At 36.9% G+C, this 13,561-nt stretch overlaps 1 protein-coding gene across 2 annotated transcripts in view; it reads left to right on the top strand.

Annotated features, from left to right (window-relative positions):
* Positions 1 to 12,497, top strand: part of CGRRF1 (cell growth regulator with ring finger domain 1) — a 31,122-nt gene extending 18,625 nt beyond the window's left edge. Inside the window, exons 3-6 of one of the 2 annotated variants that reach the window (XM_059055722.2) lie at positions 3,211 to 3,388; positions 3,543 to 3,690; positions 9,638 to 9,745; positions 9,971 to 12,497. In XM_059055722.2, the coding sequence (XP_058911705.1) occupies positions 3,211 to 3,388; positions 3,543 to 3,690; positions 9,638 to 9,745; positions 9,971 to 10,291 (755 nt within the window). In that variant the 3' untranslated portion in view covers positions 10,292 to 12,497. The remainder of the gene's footprint in view (positions 1 to 3,210; positions 3,389 to 3,542; positions 3,691 to 9,637; positions 9,746 to 9,970) is intronic. The other variant, XM_067028459.1, reaches the window with a different exon arrangement.
* The last annotated feature ends 1,064 nt before the right edge of the window (positions 12,498 to 13,561 follow it).

The raw sequence follows: 13,561 nt of genomic DNA, 5'->3' as shown, positions 1-13,561 counted from the left end.
CATCATCAAAAAATCTACAAACAGTAAATGCTGGAGAGGGTGTGGAGAAAAGGGAACCCTCTTGCACCATTGGTGGGAATGTAAATTTATACAGCCACCATGGAGAACAGTATGGAGGTTCCTTAAAAAACTAGAAATAGAACTACCATATGACACAGCAGTCCCACTACTGGGCATATACTCTGAGAAAACCATAATTCAAAAAGAGTCATGTAGGGCTTCCCTGGTGGCGCAGTGGTTGAGAGTCCGCCTGCCGATGCAGGGGACACAGGTTCGTGCCCTGGTCCGGGAAGATCCCACATGTTGCAGAGCGGCTAGGCCTGTGAGCCATGGCCTCTGACCCTGCACATCCGGAGCCTGTGCTCCGCAATGGGAGAGGCCACAACAGTGAGAGGCCCGCATACTGCAAAAAAAAAAAAAGTCATGTACCACAATGTTCATTGCAGCAGTACTTACAATAGCCAGGACTTGGAAGCAACCTAAGTGTCCATCGACAGATGAATGGATAAAGAAGATGTGGTACATATATACAATGGAATATTACTCAGCCATAAAAAGAAACGAAATTGAGTTATTTGTAGCAAGGTGGATGGACCTAGAGACTGTCATACAGAGTGAAATAAGTCAGAAAGAGAAAAACAAATACCGTATGCTAACACATATATATGGAATCTTAAAAAAAAATGCTTCTGAAGAACCTAGGAGCAGGACAGGAATAAAGACGCAGACATAGAGAATGGACTTGAGGACACAGGCAGGGGGAAGGGTAAGCTGGGACGAAGTGAGAGAGTGGCATGGACTTATATACACTACCAAATGTAAAATAGAGAGTGGGAAGCAGCCACATAGCACAGGGAGATCAGCTCGGTGCTTTGAGAACACCTAGAGGGGTGGGATAGGGAGGGTGAGAAGGAGACACAAGAGGGAGGGGATATGGGAATATATGTATATGTATAGCTGATTCACTTTGTTATAAAGCTGAAACTAACACACCATTGTAAAGCAGTTATTCTCCAGTAAAGATGTTAAAAAAAGTAAAGTATTCCATATTTTATTCATTTAATCCCTTATTGATAGATATTTGGGTGGGTTCCAGTATTTTGATATAACTAGTGCACTAAACATAGATCTTTTCACATTTTCTTTGCATTTTTACCGGTAATACAATAATATTAAGAAATCATTTTCTGGGTTCCTTTTTTTTTCTTTTTCTACTTTTTTAATATGCCTTTAATATTTTTTCCTGTCCTATCTAATTCCAACTTTTTTTCCTTGCCTCATGTTTTGTGGTTCTTTAGTGACATAGAGGAAAGTATGTGTGATTTTAATATATATGTATACATATACATATATATATAAAATTTGTATTAATAGAGTGTTCCTCTTCAGCTATTCAATAGTTAATCAAGAAAAATAGCTAACTGAATTTTTCATTCTTGAATTAATACCTGATATTGGGCATTATTTAAAAATTTGAAATCAAATTCTGTTCCAATTACCTGTGAAATTCCTGCCAATTAAGATTTTTGCTTAACAATGATTAGAAATTGCTCTATGTTGCTGCTACTGTACATGTTCAGAATCTGAGACTCTGTGTACATACTACTGAATAGTGAGAAGAAAAGTGAAAAGCTCAATTTTTGGTGTCCTGTAGAGCAGCGGTCCCCAACCTTTTTGGCACCAGGGACCTGTTTCATGGAAGACAGTTTTTCCACGGGGCAGGGTTGGGTGGAGGGTGGGTCAGGCAGTAATGCGAGCGATAGGGAGAGGCAGATGAAGCTTCTGTCTCTCGCCTGCTACTCACCTCTGGCTATGCGGCCTGGTTCCTAAGAGGCTATGGTGGATCACTACCGGTCTGCAGCCGGGGGTTGGGGACCCCTGCTGTAGAGCATCTGCTTGTGTTTGTGTATCTCCTTCCAACTCATACTCTTGATTACCTTTTAAAAAATACATAATGTATCAATAAAAATTCCTATTTGCAAACAACAGAAATGACTCCAAGGACATTGAGTAGCTTACAGAATTGCCAGTAGGTTTGGAGAGCCAGAATCAGAGACCAAGGCTGTTCAGCCAGGAGCAATGACCAAAAACATGCCCTTTTGCTCTGGTAAGTATGCCATGGCCACTGAGCACTAGATGTTGCAGCTTGCACTGCCAGCAGTGTGAGACATTGGATGCTGCTGCCCTTGAACTTAATATTGCTACAGCTGCAATGAGCAAGGGAAAAAATCATATAGGTGGCACATAGTAAGTCCTATGTAAGTGTTAGGTAAATAGGCAAAACTATATAAGATAATTTGAATGTCCACTTATAACATATATCCACTTAATCAGGTTTACTTAAATTGTAATATATTTTATTATGCTGAAAGCAAACAAATGAATGAGGGCATCACTCTTAAACCCTCCATGTTTTAGAATCTCCACTCTTTCCTTAGGATATTTTGCATATTACATGGGACATTAACTGTGTGACAAGAGTATATCAGTGTTGTCAATTAGTATCTTAATGTTAGTAAGGCTCAATTTCTTTTTAATATTTTTCCTACTCCACTGATCATCTTCTGGACCACATGGGTTGTATGCGTCCACTTTTAGAGACAGCTCTATTACTTCTTTTTTTTTTTTTTTTCCAGTACGCGGGCCTCTCACTGTTGTGGCCTCTCCCGTTGCGGAGCACAGGCTCCGATGCACAGGCTCAGCGGCCACGGCTCACGGGCCCAGCCGCTCCGCGGCATGTGGGATCCTCCCGGACCAGGGCATGAACCTGTGTCCCCTGCATCAGCAGGTGGACTCTCAACCACTGCGCCACCGGGGAAGCCCCTCTATTACTTCTTGTAGTTAGGATTATATACACTATTAGAGTGGTAGGTTATCAATAGTGAACTGTATTTCAGTTTTTTAAATTTATGTGGGAAGAGTCTTGAAGTCATCAAAAAAAATCTTTATAACTTCCAAGAATAAATATAAAATAATGTAAATTAGAGTTTACTGACAGTGCTTCAAAACTGTGTAGACATTGAAGTTTTTATATCTTTTGTTTTAGAGACCATTTTCTTCATTTAAAGGCACATACCCTTTAATGAGTTCATTTAACTGCCGTCAGCCTGGCCAGCATCCAAAAGGAAGCTTTTGTTACCGGCTATGTATAATTGTAGTAGAAATAGCATTAGGTAATTTTCCTCTCTTTGTCTTGTTTGTTTTCCACAGCTGGCATAACTTTGACAACAGATTGCCTTGAAGATAGCCTCCTTACTTGCTACTGGGGGTGCAGTGTTCAAAAATTATATGAAGCTCTGCAGAAGCACTTTTATTGCTTCCGAATAAACACTCCTCAAGCATTAGAAGATGCTCTGTATAGTGAATATCTCTATCAAGAGCAGTATTTGTATCCTTTTATCTGATATATCCATTAGCACATCAAAATTTTAGACATTAGACTTTTTATGGATAAAATAGTGTTGCTAAGTTATTACTTACCCCTTTGGTATATTGTTGTATTTTTGCTTATAGTGGCAATTTATCTTTACATCTTCAAAAAGTATTAAAAAGGACAGCAAAGAAGAAATATATTGCCAGTTACCAAAAGATACTAAAATTGAAGACTTTGGTACAGTGCCCAGATCTCGCTATCCATTGGTAGCGCTGTTGACCCTAGCTGATGAAGATAACCGAGAAATTTATGATATTGTAAGTAATTTTAAAGTTCTGGAAACATTAACTTTTAAGTGATTTGGATGATGGGTCTTAATTATTTGGTGAAATAGAAAAAGGTTTATTTTAATTTCTGAGGATATACATTCGGCCTGGACACATTTTTTTTTGGAAAATGAATACATGGGAAGTACACTTGTATGTGTTTTATATGTGTAATGCTCCTTCAGAGAATGACTTGTTTTTTTCCATATGGCTTGCGAGAATATGATTTTATTTAGAAAATGAAAGATAGAGTTGAATTACATTAATTTCATCATCCTATATTCTGTCATTTTTGCCACATAGAAAAAGGTCTGTTAGGAAGCATGTTTATTCCTAGCATTTTTAGCACTGAATAAATAAGCATTGTAATGATCTGAAGGGCTTGATTTTAAGACAGTATCCACTCTTTTCTTTGCATGCTTTTGCAGTCATCTTGTTTCCATCATAGCCCCTGCTGCACCTACATCTTACATGTGTTTGGTCCCTATATTTTCAGTAATTATTGTAATCTCCTTTTCTCATTATGTGCTAATTATTTCTTTAGTCTGGTAGTTTATCCCAATTAGGAAGATAAAAGCACGTTAGAGATCTGAAAGGTCCTGAGCCTGACGTTCCTATAAGTATGGTAGAAGCTTGTACGTGAAATAAACTTTTGGTGAAATCCTATCATGATAAGAATGGCTTTATACACAATTTACTACTTTTCTGAAGTGCATGAAATAGATATGTTGATGAATAAAGATATGGTAACATTTTTATGACACTTTGTAATATACAAAGTACATTCGCTCCCATTAACATATTAATTCCTTCCAACAACTTTGTGTGTTAGGGCATCTGTCTTATAAACACTGAAAGAGACTAAAGAAAACTCCCAGGAATTCAGGAAATAAGAGATGGAACCAGGGTTCGATTCTGAGCCTTTGTAGTCCTGTGGCAGTATGCTTTGTTTTTAAGAGGAGTATCTCACCAAAACCAGCACACATTGAGCTTTGGAAGGTGCACACCCTAATTGGGAGATCTAGACCCTGCTAAATAAGTTATGCCTCTGTAGTTTTTTGGGGAGCGGGGTTAATTTTATCAAATTGAAGTTCCATTGAGCTGAAGTCAGTTTGTTTTTTCCAAATAAAAGTCATACTAACAGCAGTGTATTTCCAGAACCTAATGGAGTGCCTGAAACACAATAGGTGCTCAGTAAATTTGATAAGTGAAAAAAAAAAGTCATACCAAGCAATGTTAGTGAGCCACAGAGAGCCTCACAGCCAAGCTCCTGAATAGTCCATAGGAGAGCTCTTCTGGTTGTCTACCCCTCCCTTCCTTTGGCCCTCCCACTCCTTTCAACTGAAGATAAATAAGACCTATTAAGTTGGTGTTTGATATGTCCAGCCTTTCCTTCCTTCACTCTGCCTACCGGGGCAAGATAGCCCTTCTCTCATCACTGTGTCCCCCATCTCTTCTAAGCTCCCCTACTTCTTTCCTTTCATTCAAAACAGAAAGGGTCAGATCTGTCACCTTCCTCTCAGCTTCCCCTGTGGTTCCTTTCCCTCTCCCTGCTGGTGCTCTTTGTCAACTTGAGTACTCAGACTCTTCCTTATTTTCTAACTTTCCTCCTCAATCTAAACAGAGAAGGAGTGAGTGAGAGAGAGAGAGAGAGAGAGAGAGAGAGAGAGAGAGAGAGAGAGAGAGTGTGTGTGTGTGTGTGTGTTTGGTGTTGGGAGGTGTAAAATTAACATAAAGTTGACCATTTTAACCACTTTTCAGTGTACGGTTCAGTGGCATTCTAAACAGGGAAAGATTTGCTCTCAGGTCTCTGATGCAACTGGAATGAAGTCTACTGGCCCAGCTGTGGTTGGGGGAGGCTTATTCCCACAGGGCAGACAAAGTACCTGGCTCTCAGGTCCTTTGTGTACACCTCCCTGCCTGGGTCCTTCTCTGTATCTTCTGTTCTTATCAGTAGGTTCCCTTCTTTTTTTCCTGTTAATCCTTGCTTCTCGCTCTCTTATCTCTCAGGTGGGGCCTAACACTGGCACTAAAGCATATTAGTATATTTTGTTTGAATGTTCTCTGTTCTTAATTTTAAAAGCAAATTGGGCATTTGGTTTTTCAGTATTTTATCTGGGGTCCGAAATTCTAAATCTAAAAAAGAAATTTTTTAACTCTCTCACTCCTATTGTGACAGTAATAAATTACATTCAGATTGTGTAGTTAGGAGCCAGTCTGTTATTTTAGGTAGATAAGGAAAGTAGGGATTGTCACTGCAAGATCTTGACTTAAATTTTTTTTTCATTTTTACTAAATTATACTAGTTTGTTTTCTGTACTACTCAAATGATACATGTTTGTGGCAGGAAATAGAAGTAGAAAATCTAGATAAGCCAAAAGGGAAAAAAGGAAAATCACCTGTATTCTATCATCCAGAGATAACCACTGTGAATATTTGTATCTTTCTAGACCTTTACGTATGTAATTTTGAAACAAAAATGGGATCAAATTGTCCATACTATTTGGGGATCTGCTTTCATTTAATAGTATGTTTTAAACATCTTTTCCATATCAAATGTAAATCTACAACTATATATATATTCATAACTAGCATGATAGTAGCTTCGGAGGCTTTTAATGTTAAATTAAATGGCAGGATTGTTAGTCGTAGGTGATAACATTACTATCTTTTACCAATCCTGTCGTTTTGATTTAGTATTAAAAGCCTCTGAAGTCACTGCCAAATTAATAAATCCTTATGAGGCTGTAAAAGATATTGTATGTTTACAACCATAATAGGGTTGTTGTTTTTTTTAACTTTCTTTGTGGACATAATTTCAAAAACTTGCAAAAATAAAAAAGTAGAAGAACATCCATATACCCTTTACCCTGATCTCCTATTGTTCATTGTTAACATTTGCACCATTTTCACTATTTGCCCACATATATATTTATGGGTGTATGTGTATATATATTTTTTAATGAATTGAGAATAAGTTGTATACATGATGATTTTTTACACCCAAATACTTAAGTGTGTATTTCCTAATAATAGGGATATTCTCTTGTATAACTACAATATGGTTATCTACTTTATAAATCTAACATTGGTATAATATTTTATCTAATCTATTATAATATATATTCCAATTTGTCAGTCTGTCTAACAGTATTCTTTACAACATGTTTTCCCCTCCAGTACAGATTCTAGTCTAGCGTCAGCTGTTGTATTTGTCATGTATCTTTAGCCTCCTTTAATCTGAAACATTTCCATAGCCTTTCTTTTGTCTTTTATGACATTAGCATTTTTGAAGAATAGAATCACATGCACACACTGTTTTTGTAAAATAGAACATTTCTCATTTTGTCTGATGTTTCATCGTGTTTAGATTGGAGTTGAGCGTTCTCAGCCAGTGTACCACGCAGGTGATAATGTATGTATTTCAGGGCATCGCCTATAGAAGAATGGGAGGTTCTTTTCCTTCATTGGTGATGTAAACTTTGATCTCTCAGTCAAGGTGTTATCCAATTTTCCACTGTTTCCTTTTTTTCCCCTCCCTTGCGAGTAATAAGCAGTGTGTGGGGAGGCACTTTAATACCATACAAATATCCTGTTCTTTAGTAAAATTTCCCCCTGAATTTAATATCCATTAATGATTCTTACGAGATTTCATCTTTACCGTGATGATTGCAAAATGATTATTTTCCTATTACAAGCAAGAGTCCTCCGTTTTACCTCTTTGTTTATCTATTTGTTATCCTCATGGCCTCATGAATTCCTTTTTCCCCTAGTGGTTTATAATTCATTACTGAATATGATTATTTTGGTCCTCAAACTGTGCTTTCCTTATTTCCTGCCCCAAACTGAGGATTTATAGTCAAAAACTGTGTCCATAAATTACTAAGATTAGTTCTCTCAAAAGTCAAAAAACTATATAAAGTGCTATACTCAGATGTTGCTTTCATCCCTTACCCCCATTCTCAGACATCCCAATTCTTGTACAGATACTCAAGTTCATTGTTTTCTGGTTTATCCTTCCTATGTTTCTTATTGTAATGATAAGAAAATACAGATATCTTTCTATTTCTTCTTATTTTTCCTTCTTTCTTACACAAAACGTAGCACCCTATATATACTATACATGTTCTTGCTTTTTTCACTTATAGCTGCCTAGCACTTTATTGTATGTAGGGTATTTATGTATGACAGTTATTCAGCCAGTTTCCTGTGGCTGGACATTCAGGTAGTTTCCAGTATTCTGCAATAACAGATAATCTTGCACTGAAAAACCTGTGTGTCCGTATTTTAACATTGTTGAGGTTATGTGGTTGAAGGCTAAGTAAATACATTTCTTTCTGTTGCATACTGCCAAATTCCCCTCCATTGGAATTGTACCTTTGGAGTTGTATTTTTTATTTTTTAACACATTTCCACTGGCAGTATATGAGAGTGATGATTTCTCCATAGAGTGTACTGACAAGCTTTTCAATTTTTGTTAACCTGATGAGAAAGAAATTATATCTCAGTCAAGTTTTAATTTGCATTTATCATATTGTGAGTGAAATTGAACATCTTTTAATATGGCTAAGGACCATGTTTTTATCTTCCTGTATATTATCTGTTCGTGTCTTTTGCCCATTTCTCTATAGGATTTTAATTCACTTTTTCTTCAATTTTTAAAAGTTCTTTATAAATTAGAGATATTAACCCCTAGTCTGTGATATACATTGTGAATATATATTTCAGCTTGTCATATGTCTTTTGACTTTACTTATAGTGTTTTCTGTCACGCAAATTTTTTGTCATGCAAATTTTATATTTTTATGTAGTTAGGTTTGTCAAATTTATCTGCCTCTGGGTTTGGGTCATAGTCCGAAAGTCTTTTTCTCTACACTGAAACTATAAAGAAATTCACACGTTTTTCCTAGTACTTGTATAGTTTTATTTTTCACAATTAGATCTCTTATGGTTTTGGAGTTTATTCTTATGTATGGAATGAGGAATGCATCTAATTTTATATTTTTCCAAACAGCTATCCAGTTGCCCCAATACTTTTTATTATTAAGAAGGCTCTCTTTGTTTAATGACTTGAGAGGCTACCTTTGTCATATTTGTATATATAGTTATGTCTGTTTCTGGACTGTTTATTCTGTTCCATCCATCTATTCATGTGCCAGTACCACACTGTTTTAATTTTAGAGGCTTTGTAGTATGCTTTAATATCTGACTCAGCTTAGTCCCTCTCATAGCTTTCTTTTCAATATTTCCCTAGCTATTCGTTTTTTTTAAAATTTATTTTATTTATTCATTTTTGGCTGCGTTGGGTCTTCGTTGCTGCACGTGGGCTTTCTCTAGTTGAAACGAGTGGGGGCTACTCTTCATTGCGGTGTGTGGGCTTTTCATCGCGGTGGCTTCTCTTGTTGCAGAGCACAGTCTCTAAGTGCGTGGGCTGCAGTAGTTGTGATGTGCGGCCTCAGTAGTTGTGGCTCATGGGCTCTAGAGCTCAGGCTCAGTAGTTGTGGCTCGTGGGCTCAGTAGTTGTGGCGCATGGGCTTAGCTGCTCTGTGGCATGTGAGATCTTCCTGGACCAGGGCTTGAACCCATGTCCCCCGCGTTAGCAGGAGGATTCTTAACCACTGTGCCACCAGGGAAGCCCCTTTCCTAGCTGTTCTTATGTTTTATTTTTCCATATGAAAATTTTAGTCAACTTATACAGCTGTATAAAAACTAATTGCTATTTTTGTTGAGATGACATTGAATTTATAAATTTGAGTATAAATAAAATAATTCTGGCAAAAATATGTAACTGGGTCCTCTTTTGTGATTGTGATTTAAGGAACTTATTGTAAGTTTTCTAATTTATCAACCTCTTATTTTTATTTGAGAAGTGTTTTTCACATATCTTTGAAATAATGTAAGGAGGTATGTACTGACTGTTGTTCAATTTTTATCTTAGATTTCCATGGTGTCAGTAATTCATATTCCTGATAAGACTTATAAACTCTCCTGTAGAATATTATATCAATATTTACTCCTGGCTCAAGGTCAATTTCATGATCTTAAGGTACGTTGTACCCTCTAGTCTTTATCCTCTGTCTTTTTGTTTGAAGAGTTTCAAAGAATGACTATCTATAAAGAGATAATATCTTTCAGTTAGTTATCATAGAAGTTAGCTATTATTTGTTATTGGATTTGCTAGCTCATAAATTTTTAGCATGTCTTATGACCCCCAGATTTGAAGCGTAATTGTCATTTGTAATATCTTTACATTTGTTTCTTTGATTTTCAGCAACTTTTCATGTCGGCAAATAATAATTCCACTCCCTCCAGAAGTTCCTCTCCAGAGGAAAAAAACACAGACCGAAGTTTGCTGGAAAAGGCTGGACTATCTGAAAGTGAAATGGAGCCTCCAGAAGAGAATAGCAAGGACTGCGTGGTTTGCCAGAATGGGACTGTGAACTGGGTGCTCTTGCCATGTAGACACACGTGCTTGTGTGATGGCTGTGTTAAGTATTTTCAGCAGTGCCCAATGTGCAGGCAATTTGTTCGGGAATCTTTTGCACTTTGCAGTCAAAAAGAGCAAGGTAAAGACAAATTGAAAAGTCTCTGAGGATGTTGTTACAACTGAGAAGTACACTTCCCACTGAAGATGCAGTGTTCTTGTGTTCTTGGAATTAATCATAACAGGGAATCTACAGTGTTAACTGTCAGTGAAAATTCTATTTTGACTTCATATTTGTATGGTACATGGATGGTGAAAATTAATTATTCCTTGCTGTTCAGTATGGCAAATACTGGAATCCCATTCTGGGTCAATGCATAAAAATTCATTCAACCTCTTGAGAAGAATGTAAACATTTGTCCTTTATCAGCTAGAGGATTTCACGTAATGTTGATTAGAAAAATTCTGAAAAGCAATCCATCTAAAATTTGAGGAAGTAAAAGTCTTAAGATTTCTGAATGTTTTTCCTTTGACAGATTCTAGAATGCAGTTGGGTAAAAATGAAATCCTTCTTAAAATAATTGTATGTTCGCTGGTTTACAAAAGAGTTGGAAAGGGCTTCTAACTTTAAATCCTTTCCTGAAATATCCATTTTTATAAATATCCAGCTGTTTGGTTTCTAATTTTCCTTATAATTATAGTCACATAAACACAAGTCTTAATTTTAAAATATAGCTTCTTAAATCATAAATGCAAGAAACAATTCTTGACTGTTCTCAGTGTATCATAGACTTAAATGATACTCATTTATAGGAAGCAGATATATAAAACATGGATAATAAAATTTATTGGATAATTAAATGTATTGTCCAATATGATTAGAGTAGCTGGATGTGACCTACCAGGGAAGATCTGTGAGGCTCTCAATGCCTTAGCTTAGAGTTCCTCCTGCACACGAACCCATCCAAAACTGAAGGGGTTTAGGGCCAGAAAAATCACTAAAAGAAACAAGTGACTCTTTTTTTCCTAGGGTGTTTTTTATTCTAAGTAAACCCCATGTCCTTCTTAATAGTAAATCACTTTGTTCATCCCTTGTTACATCCTCTTAATAGTTGAGTAACCTGATAGTCAAAAAAGCCCCATTCCCCACTTTTCCCAAGATGACTAAGAAGAAAAAACTAAATCAGAGCTTCCTGTTTCTTCAGTGGAAATTACCTTTAACTTACTAAGAAATTAGATTATGGCAAATAAACTGTGACATGCAGGGAGATTTCCAAGCCGCATTTGTCCTGTTTGTATTAAGAATAATGCCTTATCTTTGTATCAGTGTGTTTACGTAATATTATTTCATTCCCATCAAATATAGCACTCTCAAAAAGACATTACCTATTCTCCATTTTATAAACCAAATCAAATTTCATCTATGTTCAATAGCTATGTAATAAATACCTTCTAGGGGCCAGATACCTTTTGGGAGTCTGGGCTACCAAGAATCAGACAAGGCTCCTGACCTCAAAGTATTTGTCCCTAACAGAAGCATTGATGCCTTATTAGAAGCACATACCTATCTTAGTAATTCCTAAGGCCCTGTTCTAATTCTATCCGCGGAAGCAGGGCGGTCAAAAGCTACAGTCCATGCTGCAGTTGGCTAGCTGTATAGCAGTTCATCTGGGAAATTCACTTTGTAGGGCAGTTGGGGGAATACTCAGGGATCATTTTGCCCATCCTGTCCATCCTGCTTCCCTTTACAGATCTGTTTGTACCTAAACTGTCCTAGATCCACGGTTGCTTTCTCATCTGAGATAGCTTCCACCTGCAGTCTAATTCCATTTTTCATAATTTTTATTGTAGTAAAATATACATAACATAAAATTTACCATTTTAACCATTCTTAAGTATACAATTTGGTGGCATTAAGTACTTTCACATTTTTATGTGACCACCACCAGTATCCGTCTTCAGAATTTTTCCATCATCCCAGACTGAAACTCTGTACCCATCAAACAGTAACTCCCCATTACCCCTCCCTTCAGCCCTGGGCAACCACCATTCTACTTCCTGTCTCTATGAATTTGACTATTCTAGGTACTTCATATACATGGAATCATACAATATTTGTCCTTTTGTGTCTGGCTTATTTCATTGAGTATAATGTTTTCAGGGTTCCTCTGTGTTGCAGCATGTACCAGAATTTCCTGTCTTTTTAAGACTGAATAATATTCCATTATATGTATATACCACATTTTGTTTATCCATTCACCCATTATTTTTCATAACTCTTAAAGATGATTTGCCCTTAGGTCCCCTTGCTGCAACTAAAGGAATTGTTTTTCCTGACCTCAGTAGTAATAAATATGAGGAATTCGCTAAGTAATCAAGTAAAAACAAGTACAGTGTCTCATAGAGGCTTATGGCAGAATTTGCCAATAGCAGTGAATAAGGGACATCTTGTGAGAACATCTACAAAAGCATTTTATTTTATTTATTTTATGGATCATTAGATAAAACATTTGCTTTATGTAGAGTAGTTGGTACTTTCCAAAAATCTCAACCAGGGATACATTAAGCAGACCTGATAGGTGAGTAGCCTCCTCCTCCTTCAGTGACCCTTTGTTCCCAACTTGGTACCTATGAGGGTTCTTAATGTCAAAACCAGCTCTAGTGGAGGAACTTAAAAACTATTGCTTAAGGACACAACACAGATCATCTCATCACATCACAGATAATCGTGAATTATCTCCCACTGGGACTACTGTACTTTTTAAGCCTTCTCATTAATTGTGGAATGAAATTTTGTCTTGGCTTGTGGGAATTTGTAGCATCAATATAGGTAATCTGGGGTTTAGGAAGGGTCGGTGGAGGTGATTTCAGCCTCTTCTATTGATACTTCTGAGGCCAACACTGCTTGTGTTACTGATCTCATCTCTCTTTGCTCCCTGAACTCATTTAATTATTCATTCAGTAATTGAAAAATTACCGAGTGCCAAAGACCTTAGGCATGAGAATACGGCAGTAAAAAAAAATAGGCAAAAACCCATGCCTTCATAGGCCTTACATTCTAGTAGAGAGGGAGACAAATTAGTAAGCAGTATCAAATATCAGGTGGAGATTAAGTGCTATGGAGAAAATCAAAGCTGGCATGAATGAGTCGGGAACGTGAAGGATGGAAGTGAGGATTCTACTTCAAATACAATGGTCAAGGAAGGCCTCACCAGCGTAATAGAGACCTTTAGAAGGCCAGGAAGTGAGCTATGTATATCTAGACAAAGACACCTTAACCACTGCAAGGCTGAGAGGTGCAATTTACTGAGATGGAAACAATTGGGAAAAGGTAGATTTGGAGGAAAAGAGCAATTTTGGTTTTGTTCCATTTTGGATGCCAGTTGGAAATCCAAGTAGGGATCTCCAATAAACAGGTGAATATAGTACTCTGAAGTT

The sequence above is a fragment of the Kogia breviceps genome, chromosome 3 (genome assembly GCF_026419965.1).
Source record: "Kogia breviceps isolate mKogBre1 chromosome 3, mKogBre1 haplotype 1, whole genome shotgun sequence".
NCBI lineage: Eukaryota > Metazoa > Chordata > Mammalia > Artiodactyla > Physeteridae > Kogia > Kogia breviceps.
Note: the sequence above shows the minus strand (reverse complement) of the source record. Positions and strands in the feature narration are given on the sequence as shown.